Raw genomic sequence first — 12447 nt, 5'->3', positions numbered from 1 at the left:
TTATGGACTGAAGATGAAAACACACGTTTCAGCACTGGTAAAAAATAAACAAATAAAATAATCCTGGAACAGACAGAAACCTTACGTTAAGCCGGGCAAACATTGTGCAAACTGAGGACGATTCTGACTCGACTTTTGACTCATGAGACAGTTTCTGGAGTCAGGCTTGATGTCTCAATAGACATCACACAGACAGCCTCGAGTGTGATTAACCCCTTCTCCGACAGAATGCAGGCACAACATCTGCACTGCAGGGCTCTCGTCAATTCAGGTCCAAACGATGAGTATGAAAAATTATTTTATTTTTAAATCAGATGTTTGTTGATGATTGCATAACTACATCATATTTAATCTGGACTGTGAACTGACTGTGCTGCTATGGTAGGTTTGACAGATCAACAACACGAACTGTTTCAGGTAAACAATTCTTATCCTCACAATTCTCTGGGAAAGGCTAAAAACTAGCGGTGGAGAGATTTAGGACCTTTGGCCAAGAAATGTATGACAACTTAAGATCAGACTCCGCTCACCAATTCTGATGTTTGTTTCAGGAAGTCGTTTCAGGAAAAGGTACGCTGTCTGTGCAGCGCATATCTGTTCGAGCAGAAAGAGCCTGTTTCCGGTGCATTTCCTGTCTGCTGCTCTAGAGACATTTCTCCTCTGCTAGTTCAAGTTCCCTTTGCACTTTGGGCCTCCAGTAAATATGATGTGGCACTCATCAAAAACTGTGAGCCTGTTTCAATTATTCCTAAATCAGATTACAGACCTGTTGAAAAACTATATCCTTTTAAACGAGAAGCTCTTGAGGGGATTCGTCCCATTTTTCAATCACTTTTGGAAAAAGGAGTCATCGTTCCTTGCGAAGACTCACCTTTGAAAAAGATCCGTCCAAAATGGCAGCAAGACGAATGGCTTTTTGTCCAGGATCTTCAAGCAGTGAAAGCAGCAATTTCTGCACCTGCTCCAAATGTTCCAAATCTTTACACAATCATTTCTCAAGTCCCAGAAGGCTCAAATTATTTATCTGTGGTCGATCTGTCAAACGCCTTTTTCTCAGTTCCAGTTCATAAAGATCCTCAATTCTGGTTTGCATTTCTATTGGACGGTAAACGTTACACATTCAAGTGCATGGGTCAGGGCTTCACCTGAATAATGCTGCATTATCCTGAAGTTTGTCCACCTTAGATCTGACCAGAGGCTCAGCCCTATTGGAAAATGTGGAAGAACAGTATGTGACCGACACTATTGCCTTGCTAAAAAATATGTGCGCTGAAGGCCACAAGGCCTCACTCAGCAAACTCCAGTTTGTAAAACAAGAAGTCACATTTCTGGAACACATTCTCTCACCTCAGGGTAAATCTTTGTCCCCTTCCAGAATTTCTGCCATTGTAAATACACCTAAACCTGTCACAAAGAAACAAGCAATGTCTTTCTTAGGGATGTGTTCATATTGCAGACATTTCATTCCTAACTTTTCTGTTCTTGAACGTCCTCTTCAAAACATTACTAATGCAAAGAATCTGAAGGCCTCTGGTCATCTCACATGGACTCCTGAAGGAACATTAATTAGTTCGTTTAAAAACAGCCTTATAAAGCACACCAACATTATGGGTTCCTAATCCTGCTAAACCTTTCGTCCAAAGTGTGGACGAGAGAGAGGGGTGCATGGCATCTGTTCTTCTTCAGAAACACGGTTTTCACTTGAAACCAGTAGCGTATTTCTCTTGCACACTCGACCTGGTTGCAAAGGCACTTCCTATTGTCTCTGTGCTGTGGCGGCTTCTCAATGTGCCATTCTCGCTTCCAGAGATTTTGTGGGCTTCTCCCCACTCACACTTCTTGTTCCTCATGCAGTTTCAAATCTCATATTACTTATCTGCAGCGATATGGCTCAGATATCACACAATTCTTCTTGACTTGCCGACGATGTAATCCTTTGAATCCTGCCACTCTTCTGCCTCTCCTTACATTTGCAATCCCAGACCTGACCTCTCTGATGAACCTCTGACCAATCCTGACTTTATTTTCTATGTTGATGGTTCAGCCTCACGTGACCCCGACACATGACATTGTCCGTCTGGTGATGCTGTGACTGAAGACTATGAAACTGTTCTCTTTTGCCTTCTTATTACTCAGCACAGGCAGCAGAGCTGGTGGCCTTAACTGAAGCATGAAAACTAGTTAAGGGAAATCTGTCACCATCTACAGATTCCAGGTATGCTTTTGGGATCGTTCACGATTTTGGCGCCCTGTGGAAACAGAACATTTCTCAAATGTGATGGTAAGCTTATTTTACATCATGACAAGGTCTCAGACCTATTAGAAGCCATTCTGCTCCCAAAGCAGATAGCTGTCTGTAAGTGTGTGGCTTACACTTCGGCTGATGACGTAGTTGGGAGAGGACATGCAAGAGCAGATGCTGCAGCAAAGGCTGCTTCTCATCGTCCCTACACACACACACACACACACACACACACACACACACACACACACACACACACACCTAACCTCACACTTGTTTCCTCTTGCCTCCTGTAGAGCACAAGCTATGGTCACCAAATGACTCCTCCTTTAAGGATGGTGTGTGGTATGGGCCTGATGACAAGCTGTGTTTGCCTAAGTGTCTTTTTCCTTGTTTTGCTAAATTGACAATGACATTTTGAAAAACAAACTGACCGAATGTTATGAAGACACACAACACCAATGGCCCAAAGCTCTGCCTATTGTCCTGATGTATCATGAGAATGTGCTTGCACAAGCGACCTAACCTTTTACCCTTTGAGATTCTCTTAGCAGTTCCTCAAACACTGGCATGGGACCACAAAGACCACCGATGGACACCAACCTCTGTGAAGATAAATTGGAACACTTCTGTGTTTCTCTCAACAAAGCTCTGTCTGATATCAGAAATCAGGTGTCTGCTACCCAGCACAGATCTGCCTCCACTCCACTGCATAACATCAAACCAGGAGAGAGGTCGTGCTGATGAAGAACTTCAGGAAGAGGTGGTGACGAGCTCATCGCTGGTTGGGGCCGTATCAGGTGCTGCTGGTCACTCACACTGCTGTGAAGGTCACTGAAAGAGCCACCTGGACACACGCATCACACTGCAAAAAGATCTCCCCCTCTGCCGTTCCAGATCCTGCTCCCTTCAACAAGATCTTCCCCTCTGCCATTCCAGATCCTGCTCCCTTCAACAAGATCTCCCCCTCTGCCATTCCAGATCCTGCTCCCGTAAACAAGGTCTCCCCCTCTGCCGTTCCAGATCCTGCTCCCGTCAACAAGGTCTCCCCTTCTGCCGTTCCAGATCCTGCTCCCGTCAAAAAGATCTCCCCCTCTGCCGTTCCAGATCCTGCTCCCGTCAACAAGATCTCCCCCTCTGCCGTTCCAGATCCTGATCCCGTCAACAAGATCTCCCCCTCTGCCGTTCCAGATCCTGCTCCCGTCAACAAGATCTCCCCCTCTGCCGTTCCAGATCCTGCTCCCTTCAACAAGATCTCCCCCTCTGCCGTTCCAGATCCTGCAACAAGATATCCCCCTCTGCCGTTCCAGATCCTGCTCTCTTCAACAAGATATCCCCCTCTGCCGTTCCAGATCCTGCTCCCGTCAACAAGATCTCCCCCTCTGCCGTTCCAGATCCTGATCGCGTCAACAAGATCTCCCCCTCTGCCATTCCAGATCCTGATCCCGTCAACAAGATCTCCCCCTCTGCCGTTCCAGATCCTGCAACAAGATATCCCACTCTGCCGTTCCAGATCCTGCTCCCTTCAACAAGATCTCCCCCTCTGCCGTTCCAGATCCTGCTCCCTTCAACAAGATCCCCCCCTCTGCCGTTCCAGATCCTGCCTCTTCCCCTGCTCCTGTTGAATACACTTTAAGAGTAGCTACAGAGCCCATGAAGGGTGTTGGTGCTCAGTGAGGGGTCTCGAACCGCTCACTGAAATGTAGCTCGTAGAAGAGTGTGTCCCACATACACAATTCCAGACAAGAAGTCAACATCCTGGAAAGAAGGAGACCGTAGCATCCATATCGCCACCCAGGCCTGTGTGGGCTGAAGGAAACAACTTGTTGTTTAATTGTGTTAGCTGTCTTGATTTGTCTTCCCCATTTCTGGTTAAGATCTGCAGCAACACAATGCAGACAAACACAAATATAAGATTTAAGATGAACTGTTATTGATCCCCGCAAGGGGAAATTTCAGTTTTTACACTCTGTAAGTCATGAACACACACATAGGCTGAATTATACACACACATGCAGAAACAGAATCCTATGGACATGCACTAATGGAGAGAAGCCAGAGTGATGGAGCAGCCCACAGCGGGCGCTCCTGAGCTGATGGTAGGGAGGGGGTTTGGTGCCTTGCTCAAGGGCACCATCTGTAAATAAAATCAGTTAATATTCATTTTAATTTACTGTTTTTACAATAACCAGAGGTAAAACTAGTCGGGAGATGCATCAGGCTCAACGCCAGTGTCCACAACCTACACTTAGTCTGGATGTGTGGAGACGGTCTGGGCCATTACGCATGGCGGAGATGATTGTTTTTTATTTGCACAAGCTGCTCTTTGTGGCTCACTCCATAGGAAGCTTTGTTATTATAAGCCAAAACTTTTGTTTTACATCAGTGAAGACAGGAGAAACTGGTAAGAAGTGTGGACAGAGCTGAAGACCGTCATGATGCACGCGTAGTGCAGCGGTGTGCCTGTCTTTTAGTCCCGTGGCTCTGATACGATTCTGGCAACTTGTGAGCAAATAAAACTAAAGAAATATCGCTCCTTCGATCTCTCTTGAAATTGCATTCTGTGTCACCTCTCTTAGGTGTTCAGCCTGTTTTCTGATGTGATGTATTACCAGCAGGAGCAGCTCGTGCGCTCGGCCACTCGTCTTTTTTATGATACTCGTTTAATTAATATTCGTATCATGATATCAACCTTTACGTTGCTCATTTTACGTAGGTTTTAATACAATTCGGGGAAAATAAGTATTACAAATATTTAATTTATAAAAAATCTCAAAATATTTTTCAATACATTTCCTCCTTCTTCCCAAAACGTCTCGCAGGCCGGATGAAACCTGCTGTCGGGCCGTATGTCTGACTTCCCTGGTCTATATGGAAGCGATTAGTGATCAAAATTCAAATGATAAAGCTAATTTGAAAATTCAAATGTATTAACAGAAATGCTTTTTAATTTTCAGAGTTTTGTAGTTATTAAAAGGATAATCAACTACAACGCTAAAATTGAATTAAAATCAGGGCAACAACTAGTTTGGAGCATGAACCAGCGTTAAAGATTCACCCCGCCACACATCGTAGTGCGCGTTCTGCCCGCTCGCCTCATAGACTGTACATATTACGTTCGCCTGCCTGGGAGCTGGAGTCTGACGTCACTTTCCTGCGCCGTCCACTTTGCCATTTCGTTTTCGAGTTGGTTTGAATTATGATCTGATTGCTGAGTGACATTCAAATGAGTTAACGGTCATCCTGCTAAGTGGAGAGTCGTTTTCGCCCTCTGCTGGTCTGTAGCTTTGTTGTCCCCAATGTCTGCTGCTTGACCTTGTTCTAATATCGTCTTGGAATTTTTAAGGATGGAAGCAACCTGACGCTCACTGTATCCCTCTGCCAGTAAAGCCAGAATTTAACCCTTCTTTTCCTCACTCAAAACTTTTATTTTCAACTCCTGGCATGGTTAATAGGTATCTTTTTTATTCCAATTACTTTTGACGTACTACTAGCACTGTTTTTGCCATCCAGCTGGTCCTATTGCAAGAGGATAGTGATGACCATAGCAGAGGTTTTTATACTTTTCCTCTTTTAATAAGATTTGGTTCAGGTGATCACCTATACAGTACCTCATTGAATGAGGTTTGCTTGTGTTGGAATTCAACAGGCACTGGAATGGAAGGCTTTCATACATGCAGAGATGCTTTCTTTCAGAAAAAATTGCAGTGGTCTCTTAATTTTTTCCAGAGCTGTATCTATATATCTATATATATATATATATATATATATATATATATATATATATATACTACTTGTTTTTAAAGTATTTTATTAGTCTTCATTTATACACAAACATTTTATTCCGTTAATATAAGTATTTTATTTGTGACAATTCAATTGCATGATTTCCGGAGCTTTATTTTGAAAATCAGAAGCTCAGGGGGCGCAGCTTCAGACCATCAGGCTAACATCCAGACATACACTCTTGTTTATTTCCGGCTCTTTCACAGATACCACGTGTGTCTGTAACGTTGTAGAGTTATTATCAGAGTATCAGAGTAACGTCAGTGTTGAGTTCTTCTTCTGTGACTCTTGGATGTGTGTCAGATGTCCGGGTTTCAGGATCTTAAAGATTTCTTCAGACGGCGGCTGCTCGCTGCGGTTATCAGAGATATATCAGAAACAACAACATGTGGATACGAAGAGGAGCTCCACCGACAAAGAAAAGTGCTGGATGTGATTTTAACACCTGAAATCAAGCTGCAGAGAGCAGGTAGGTTTTCTTTCCACTGCTGGAAACGTGTTTCCTGCTCATAGCCTTTAGTCCATAGACGCACACAGCACAGTGTTAGCTGCAGCTAGCTCCTGCTAACAACATCATTGACTTTACTTAAAGACTCTTTAGTAACAAACCACATGACGTTTTTTTGTAGGCAAACCCTGAAGTAGCATCGACATGGAGTCTAACTAGAATTTGCCTATGTGCTTTTTGCCTTGGATTTCGGATCATTGCAGAAAATAAATTATGTGGCAAACCCGTTTCTGATGCGTAGGTGTTTTGTTCAGCAGGATAATCTTCACAGATGAATACCATTGTTATGATGTTTGAAGCGTTAATGCGGCCGACAGAAGTAAGAAGCTAACCTGATGCTATAACTACACCACGGTCGGATGATATCGACGTCGCTACCGTTATTCTTCAGACGATCTCCGATAAACTAATCAGTGTAGCTTAATAAATTGTTTATTAATATTCACCTTAACCCAAAGATTAAACCTACAGGAGACATCTCCGAGTAGGGAGAGAGTTCCCACTGTAGTCTCATTTAGCCACTTGTTAGCAATCACCTTTTCAAAAAACCTTGGAGTGAGATTTGGTGGGGCCAACCAAAATTTAGCCCATTCAGGGTCATAACCATACAGCAAAAACTTTTACTGCTTACCATACATCAGTGGTTCTCAATGTATTAGCCTTAGTCAGAGTGTACAAATAGAACCTACTGACCCAACAGTAAGATACAAGACACAGCATGGCTCATTTTGTGAATGTTTACTTTGGGATTCTGTATAAAAAAGCCATCAAAAAGTAAACAGATATGTAGTATACAGATATGTTGCAAGAAACATTTGAATAAAAATCAAAACCCCCAAAAGCTAGGTAATGTTTTAACATTTTTGAACATCCCCACACTACATGCAGCTAATGCCAATTTAAAGCCCCCCTTGGTAGGATGAGCTGGGATTTCCCCCTCTGCTGGACAAGTTGTGCATTACGCTATTTCAAACTGAACAACTAATGGCATTAAGCAAATGTGGATTTGTTTACAAGCTGTGGTAACAGTCAGCATAAATTTGGCAGAACAATGTGGACTTTACAAGGTAAGAAACTTAACGTAAAGGAGGCTACTGTTAGTCCTTAAGAGCTGTGTACTTTGTTGTACTTTGTTGTACTTGCTTGTGGCCTTTTTTGAGGCCTTGATTATTTCTGGGGAGGGCTCCCACTTGAAGCAGGGCTCCAGGCCAGCCATCTGTCATTATGGATGAAAGGGTTCCATCCAGAGCCAGGCTGTTCCTGGTTTTGGTCTTAGTAAGCCCCACCACAGAAAACACCCTCTCTGCATCAGCATTGGAGTGGGGTAACACCAGGACCGGCTTTGTAATGGTGGCAAGCCTCATAAACAGACGTAACCCTGTCACCTACGAAGAATGAACCAAGAACACAGTGGAAACAAATCTGTTATATCCTTTGAAAGATAAGTAAAGGATAATTATTCATTAATTATCAGGCTGGCTGGGCTCAGCCTTAGAGATAGGGTGAGGAGCTCGGAGTAGAGCTCTGCAAGAAAAATATGACCATTGTCTCCAGCAAGGGGTGCAAGCGCCCTGTGAGTGGGAAGTGCACCGTAAAGGTTGAGCACTTGTGCAGCAGGTTTGTGCATTATGTGCCGCGGCGCTGTCAAAGGTGGCGATCGTTCATTTGTTCATCTGTTTGTTTGTTCGCCTCTGCGTTATGGAGTTCTGCAGTTCTTTTTGTAGGCTATATAGTTTGTCATGCCCATAGATAGCCGTGTTTTTTGTTGTTGTTGTTTTTGGCGTGCGTGTGTGTGTGTTGGTCAATGATGTCAGGGAAACAAACCCAGTTGCAGAGAGGAGGAGCATCGGTGTTTATCTCTTTTTTTTGCAGTGTTTTTATTAAAATGCATAGCCTAATATATCCAACAATATAATAGACTAAAAGTTATGTATGTTTCATTTTTGTAGAAAGTGTTTTATCAACGGGAGACGTGGAGCAGCAGTAAAAAGCAGCGCTCTAAAAAAGCCGACAGATATTGTAAATTGACATGCGACATTTAAAAGGTTACCAATCCTGCTTTATGCTGATAGTCTATTTGGTTTGTAGATAAAAGTAAGTTGTACTTAACTTCATCAAAAAAATTAATTGTTTGTGTGCTTCTGAGCACAAACAATTTAATTTGCATATGCCGTCTCACAGACGGCTGCGGCGCTCAGAGGGGGGTCTAGAATGTTGGCGGTCCGAGTGTTAAGGATGCCTCCTGGACGCCTCCCTTTAGAGGTTTTCCAGGCACGCCCAGAATACGCTGGAGGGATTATATATCCCTTCTAGCCTGGGAACGCCTCGGAATCCCCCAGGAGGAGCTGGAAAGCGTTGCTGAGGAGAGGGAAGTCTGGGTTGTTTTACTGCGCCTGCTGCCACCGCGACCTGACCTCGGATAAGCGGAAGAAAATGGATGGCTGGATGGATGTACATAAATATGGTAGCCCTCTACCAATTGAGAACAACTGCAAAAAGACGCTGGCGCTGAGAAAAAAACGCTAGGTGGACACGGGGCCTTAGGATACCAGCGCCCTTTTTTTTTTACACAAGCTCTTTGGCTGGTTCAAAACTTTTTAAAATGCGAAATAAGTGAAGTCCAAACATGATTAAAATGTGATCAATTCCAATTAACTATTGATTTTCAGCCATTAAAAATGAAATAATTTGACAGTCCTTATTAATATTAAAAAATCAGTCTAAGTACCGTTAATGTTTGTTTACTGTGTCCTGCAGATGTCCAGCAGCTGTTGGTGAGTAAAGAAGAGCTTCCACCTGAGCAGCAGGAGTGGAGCCACATTCTGGACCAGGAGGACACTAAGCCCCAACACATCAAAGAAGAACATGAGGAACTGTGGATCAGTCAGGAGGAAGAACAGCTTCAAGGACTGGAGGAGGCTGATACCACCAAGTTCCCCTTCACTCCTGTCTCTGTGAAGAGTGAAGATGATGAAGAGAAACCTCAGTCCTCACAGCTTCATCAGAGACAAACTGAACAGATGGAAACAGGAGCTGATGGAGAGGACTGTGGAGGAGCAGAACCAGAGAGGGACTCAGATCCAGAGAGACGTTTACAACCAGAGACTGAGGTCGAGACTGGAGACTCTGATGAAGCTGAGACTGATGACAGTGATGACTGGCAAGAGACAAGAGAAGATATGTCAGAATTAAACTTAAAAAATAAGAAACTAAAGACTGGTAAGAGAGCGCATAGGTGCTCTGAGTGTGGTAAAAGATTTAACCAAAAAGGGCATCTGACCAGTCACATGATGATTCACACAGGAGAGAAACCCTTCAGCTGCTCTGAGTGTGGTAAAAGGTTTAGTTCTAAGGGAAGTCTGACTAGACACATGATGATTCACAGAGAGAAACGCTACAGCTGTTCTCAGTGTGAGAAAAGATTTACCCGTAAGGCTGGTTTGACAGATCACATGGCAATTCACAGAGGGGAGAAACCCTTCAGCTGCCTTGAGTGCGGTAAAAGATTTAACCAGAAAAAGGTTCTGACCAGACACATGTTAGTTCATACAGGAAAGAACCACTCCAGCTGCCTTGAGTGTGGTAAAAGTTTTCTCCTAAGAGAGGGTCTGACCAGACACATGTTAGTTCACACAGGAGAGAAACCCTACAGCTGCTCTCAATGTGAGAAAAGGTTTACTGATAAGTCTAGTTTGACATATCACATGGCAATTCACAGTGGGGAGAAATCCTTCAGTTGCTCTGAGTGTGGTAAAAGATTCAACCGAAAAGATCTTGTGACCCAACACATGTTAGTTCATACAGGAGAGAAACCCTTCGGCTGCTCTGAGTGTGGTAAAAGGTTTAATTCTAAGATAAATTTGGCCACACACATGATGATTCACACTGGAGAGAAATGCTAATCCAGTGCAATGGTAAAAGTGATCCAAAGAAATACAAGTTAACAACATCACTAATGTGTATTCATAAGTATGTATTGACTAACAGATGTATAACTGCTGTTATAAAGGGATATAAGACAATTCTATTCACAGAAATCTGTCTCTACTTTTTTGACATTGATGTTTTGTTGCTGACATATGAACCAGTAAGTTGTGAGCAGCTATGATGTTTGAATTTAAAGGGTTTATATCAAACAGTTACAGTGTAAGGATCCTTCTCTCCTGATATCTTCTTTCTGTCACTCTGTTTCCTTTGAGGCCTCTGTGTTGGGTAGCACAAGTTCTTCAGGCAGCTCATGTGTAACCTTGTAATAAATAAACTGATGTAGAGTGAGAAAGACTTTCATCTACTTGTGTTCTTTTGTGTGGAGTGTCTAAGGTCTCTTTGGTAAAGAAAAGGACTTCAGCAGATCCTGATGCAGAGCGACCACAGTCAGATCAGGTCCAGGTTGATTTCACTGAAAACCTTTAACCCTTAATAAGAATCCTGCAGTCAGAATACAAAATAAAGAAAATCTAAATGACACCTGAACATGCACAGGATTAATTAAGAGTGTAGAGGCCACTGGGCACAAAACTGCTGCAGCCTTTGATCACAAACTGAATGACAACACCTGTAGATGACATCTGGCATTCTGGATTTATTCAACATATTGTTAGAAGAAACAATAGAAATGCATTATAGCCTTCAGTGTGTATAACTAAATGGTATATGGAAGTAAACACTTCAATTGTGTGTATATTTGTTCTGTTATCATTTCTCTCTTTGGCTTCCTTTTTGCTGCTTCACTTCTTTTTATACATTTTCTGCTAAGAGGAGAATGACTCTTCCATTGGTCTTGGTGCTATCCAATTCCCATGGTAACCTGACTCGTCATCAATCATAAAACTTTTCCTATTTGCAGTGAAAGTAACTGCTTTCATTTATTAATATTTCAACACAACTACAAGCATACTTCTTTATTATTTCATGAAAAAAAGTGATGCCAGGATGCTACAGTTGGTGGAGTTTTGAACGGCCCCTAGAGGTCAGAGGTCCCTGGCCACCGGCCCAATCAGCCCTGTGGTTAATCTGTGGAAGCACCTCAATACATTTATGTTACTGTATCAGAGAAAATACCAAGTTATACAGAAATGAACACCAGCGCTAGACACATTGTCAAAGTATCATTCAGTTCTTTTGAATTGTTTGGAGGTAACTATTACAGTAAAAAGAAAAAAACATTTGGTTTAGTTACAGTGTGAACAGTACAAAGTTACCAAACCTCTAATCCCAGTCAAGTCTCGAGTCCCAACAACTCAACCAAGTCAGTGAAGATAAATCCAAGTCGAGTCCCCATTACCTGTGCCCGAGTTGAGTCCTCAAGGTTGAGTGGAAAACATTAAAGATGGCTGTGGGGTGACCTGAAGAGGGCTGTGAACAGGAAATGCCTTCACAATCTGACAGATTTGGCGCTCTTTTACAAGGAACAGTGGGCAAATATGGCCAAGTCAAGTTGTGCCATACTGATAGGCGATGGAGTAATCAGGGTGTTTCAGAGCACTGCAGAGCAACCTTTTTAAGTATAACTTTTGGAACACTTTGACAAGAATATTTTGTCTCAAATTTGGGGCGGCAGTAGCTCAGTCTGTAGGGACTTGGGTTGGGAATCGGAGAGTTGCCGGTTCAATCCCCGGTATGTAGAGAGTCCAGAAATTGGTCTGGTAGCTGGATAGGTGCCAGTCCACTCTCTGAGCACTGCTGAGGTGCCCTTGAGCAAGGCACAGAACCCCAAAACTGCACTGGAGCGCTCGCTGTGGGCAGCCCCCTCACTCTGAGACCTCTCCATTAATGCATGTCCATAGGATCCTGTTTGTGCATGTGTGTGTATTTCAGCATATGTTTGTGTAGCATGTTCATTAGACAGAGTGTAAAACTGGATTTCCCCTAGCGGGATTAATAAAGTATAAACAATTATAAAAAATGTAGG

The 12447-nt window shown here is 43.1% G+C and overlaps 2 protein-coding genes across 2 annotated transcripts in view; both read left to right on the top strand.

The window, feature by feature from the left end:
- Positions 1–10815, top strand: part of LOC132984485 (zinc finger protein OZF-like) — a 230883-nt gene extending 220068 nt beyond the window's left edge. Inside the window, exons 2-3 of the mRNA XM_061051368.1 lie at positions 6274–6497; positions 9294–10815. Coding sequence (XP_060907351.1) covers positions 6332–6497; positions 9294–10438 — 1311 coding nt within the window. The 5' untranslated portion in view covers positions 6274–6331 and the 3' untranslated portion in view covers positions 10439–10815. The remainder of the gene's footprint in view (positions 1–6273; positions 6498–9293) is intronic.
- Positions 1–10815, top strand: part of LOC132984478 (gastrula zinc finger protein XlCGF57.1-like) — a 164432-nt gene extending 153617 nt beyond the window's left edge. Inside the window, exon 3 of the mRNA XM_061051361.1 lies at positions 10688–10815. The gene's annotated coding sequence lies outside the window, so the exon portion shown is untranslated. The remainder of the gene's footprint in view (positions 1–10687) is intronic.
- Positions 10816–12447: the final 1632 nt, after the last annotated feature.

This window comes from Labrus mixtus, chromosome 12, assembly GCF_963584025.1.
Source record: "Labrus mixtus chromosome 12, fLabMix1.1, whole genome shotgun sequence".
In the NCBI taxonomy this organism is placed as follows: Eukaryota; Metazoa; Chordata; class Actinopteri; order Labriformes; family Labridae; genus Labrus; species Labrus mixtus.
The sequence above is the reverse complement of the archived record's forward strand: the minus strand, read 5'-3'. Positions and strand labels throughout refer to the sequence as shown.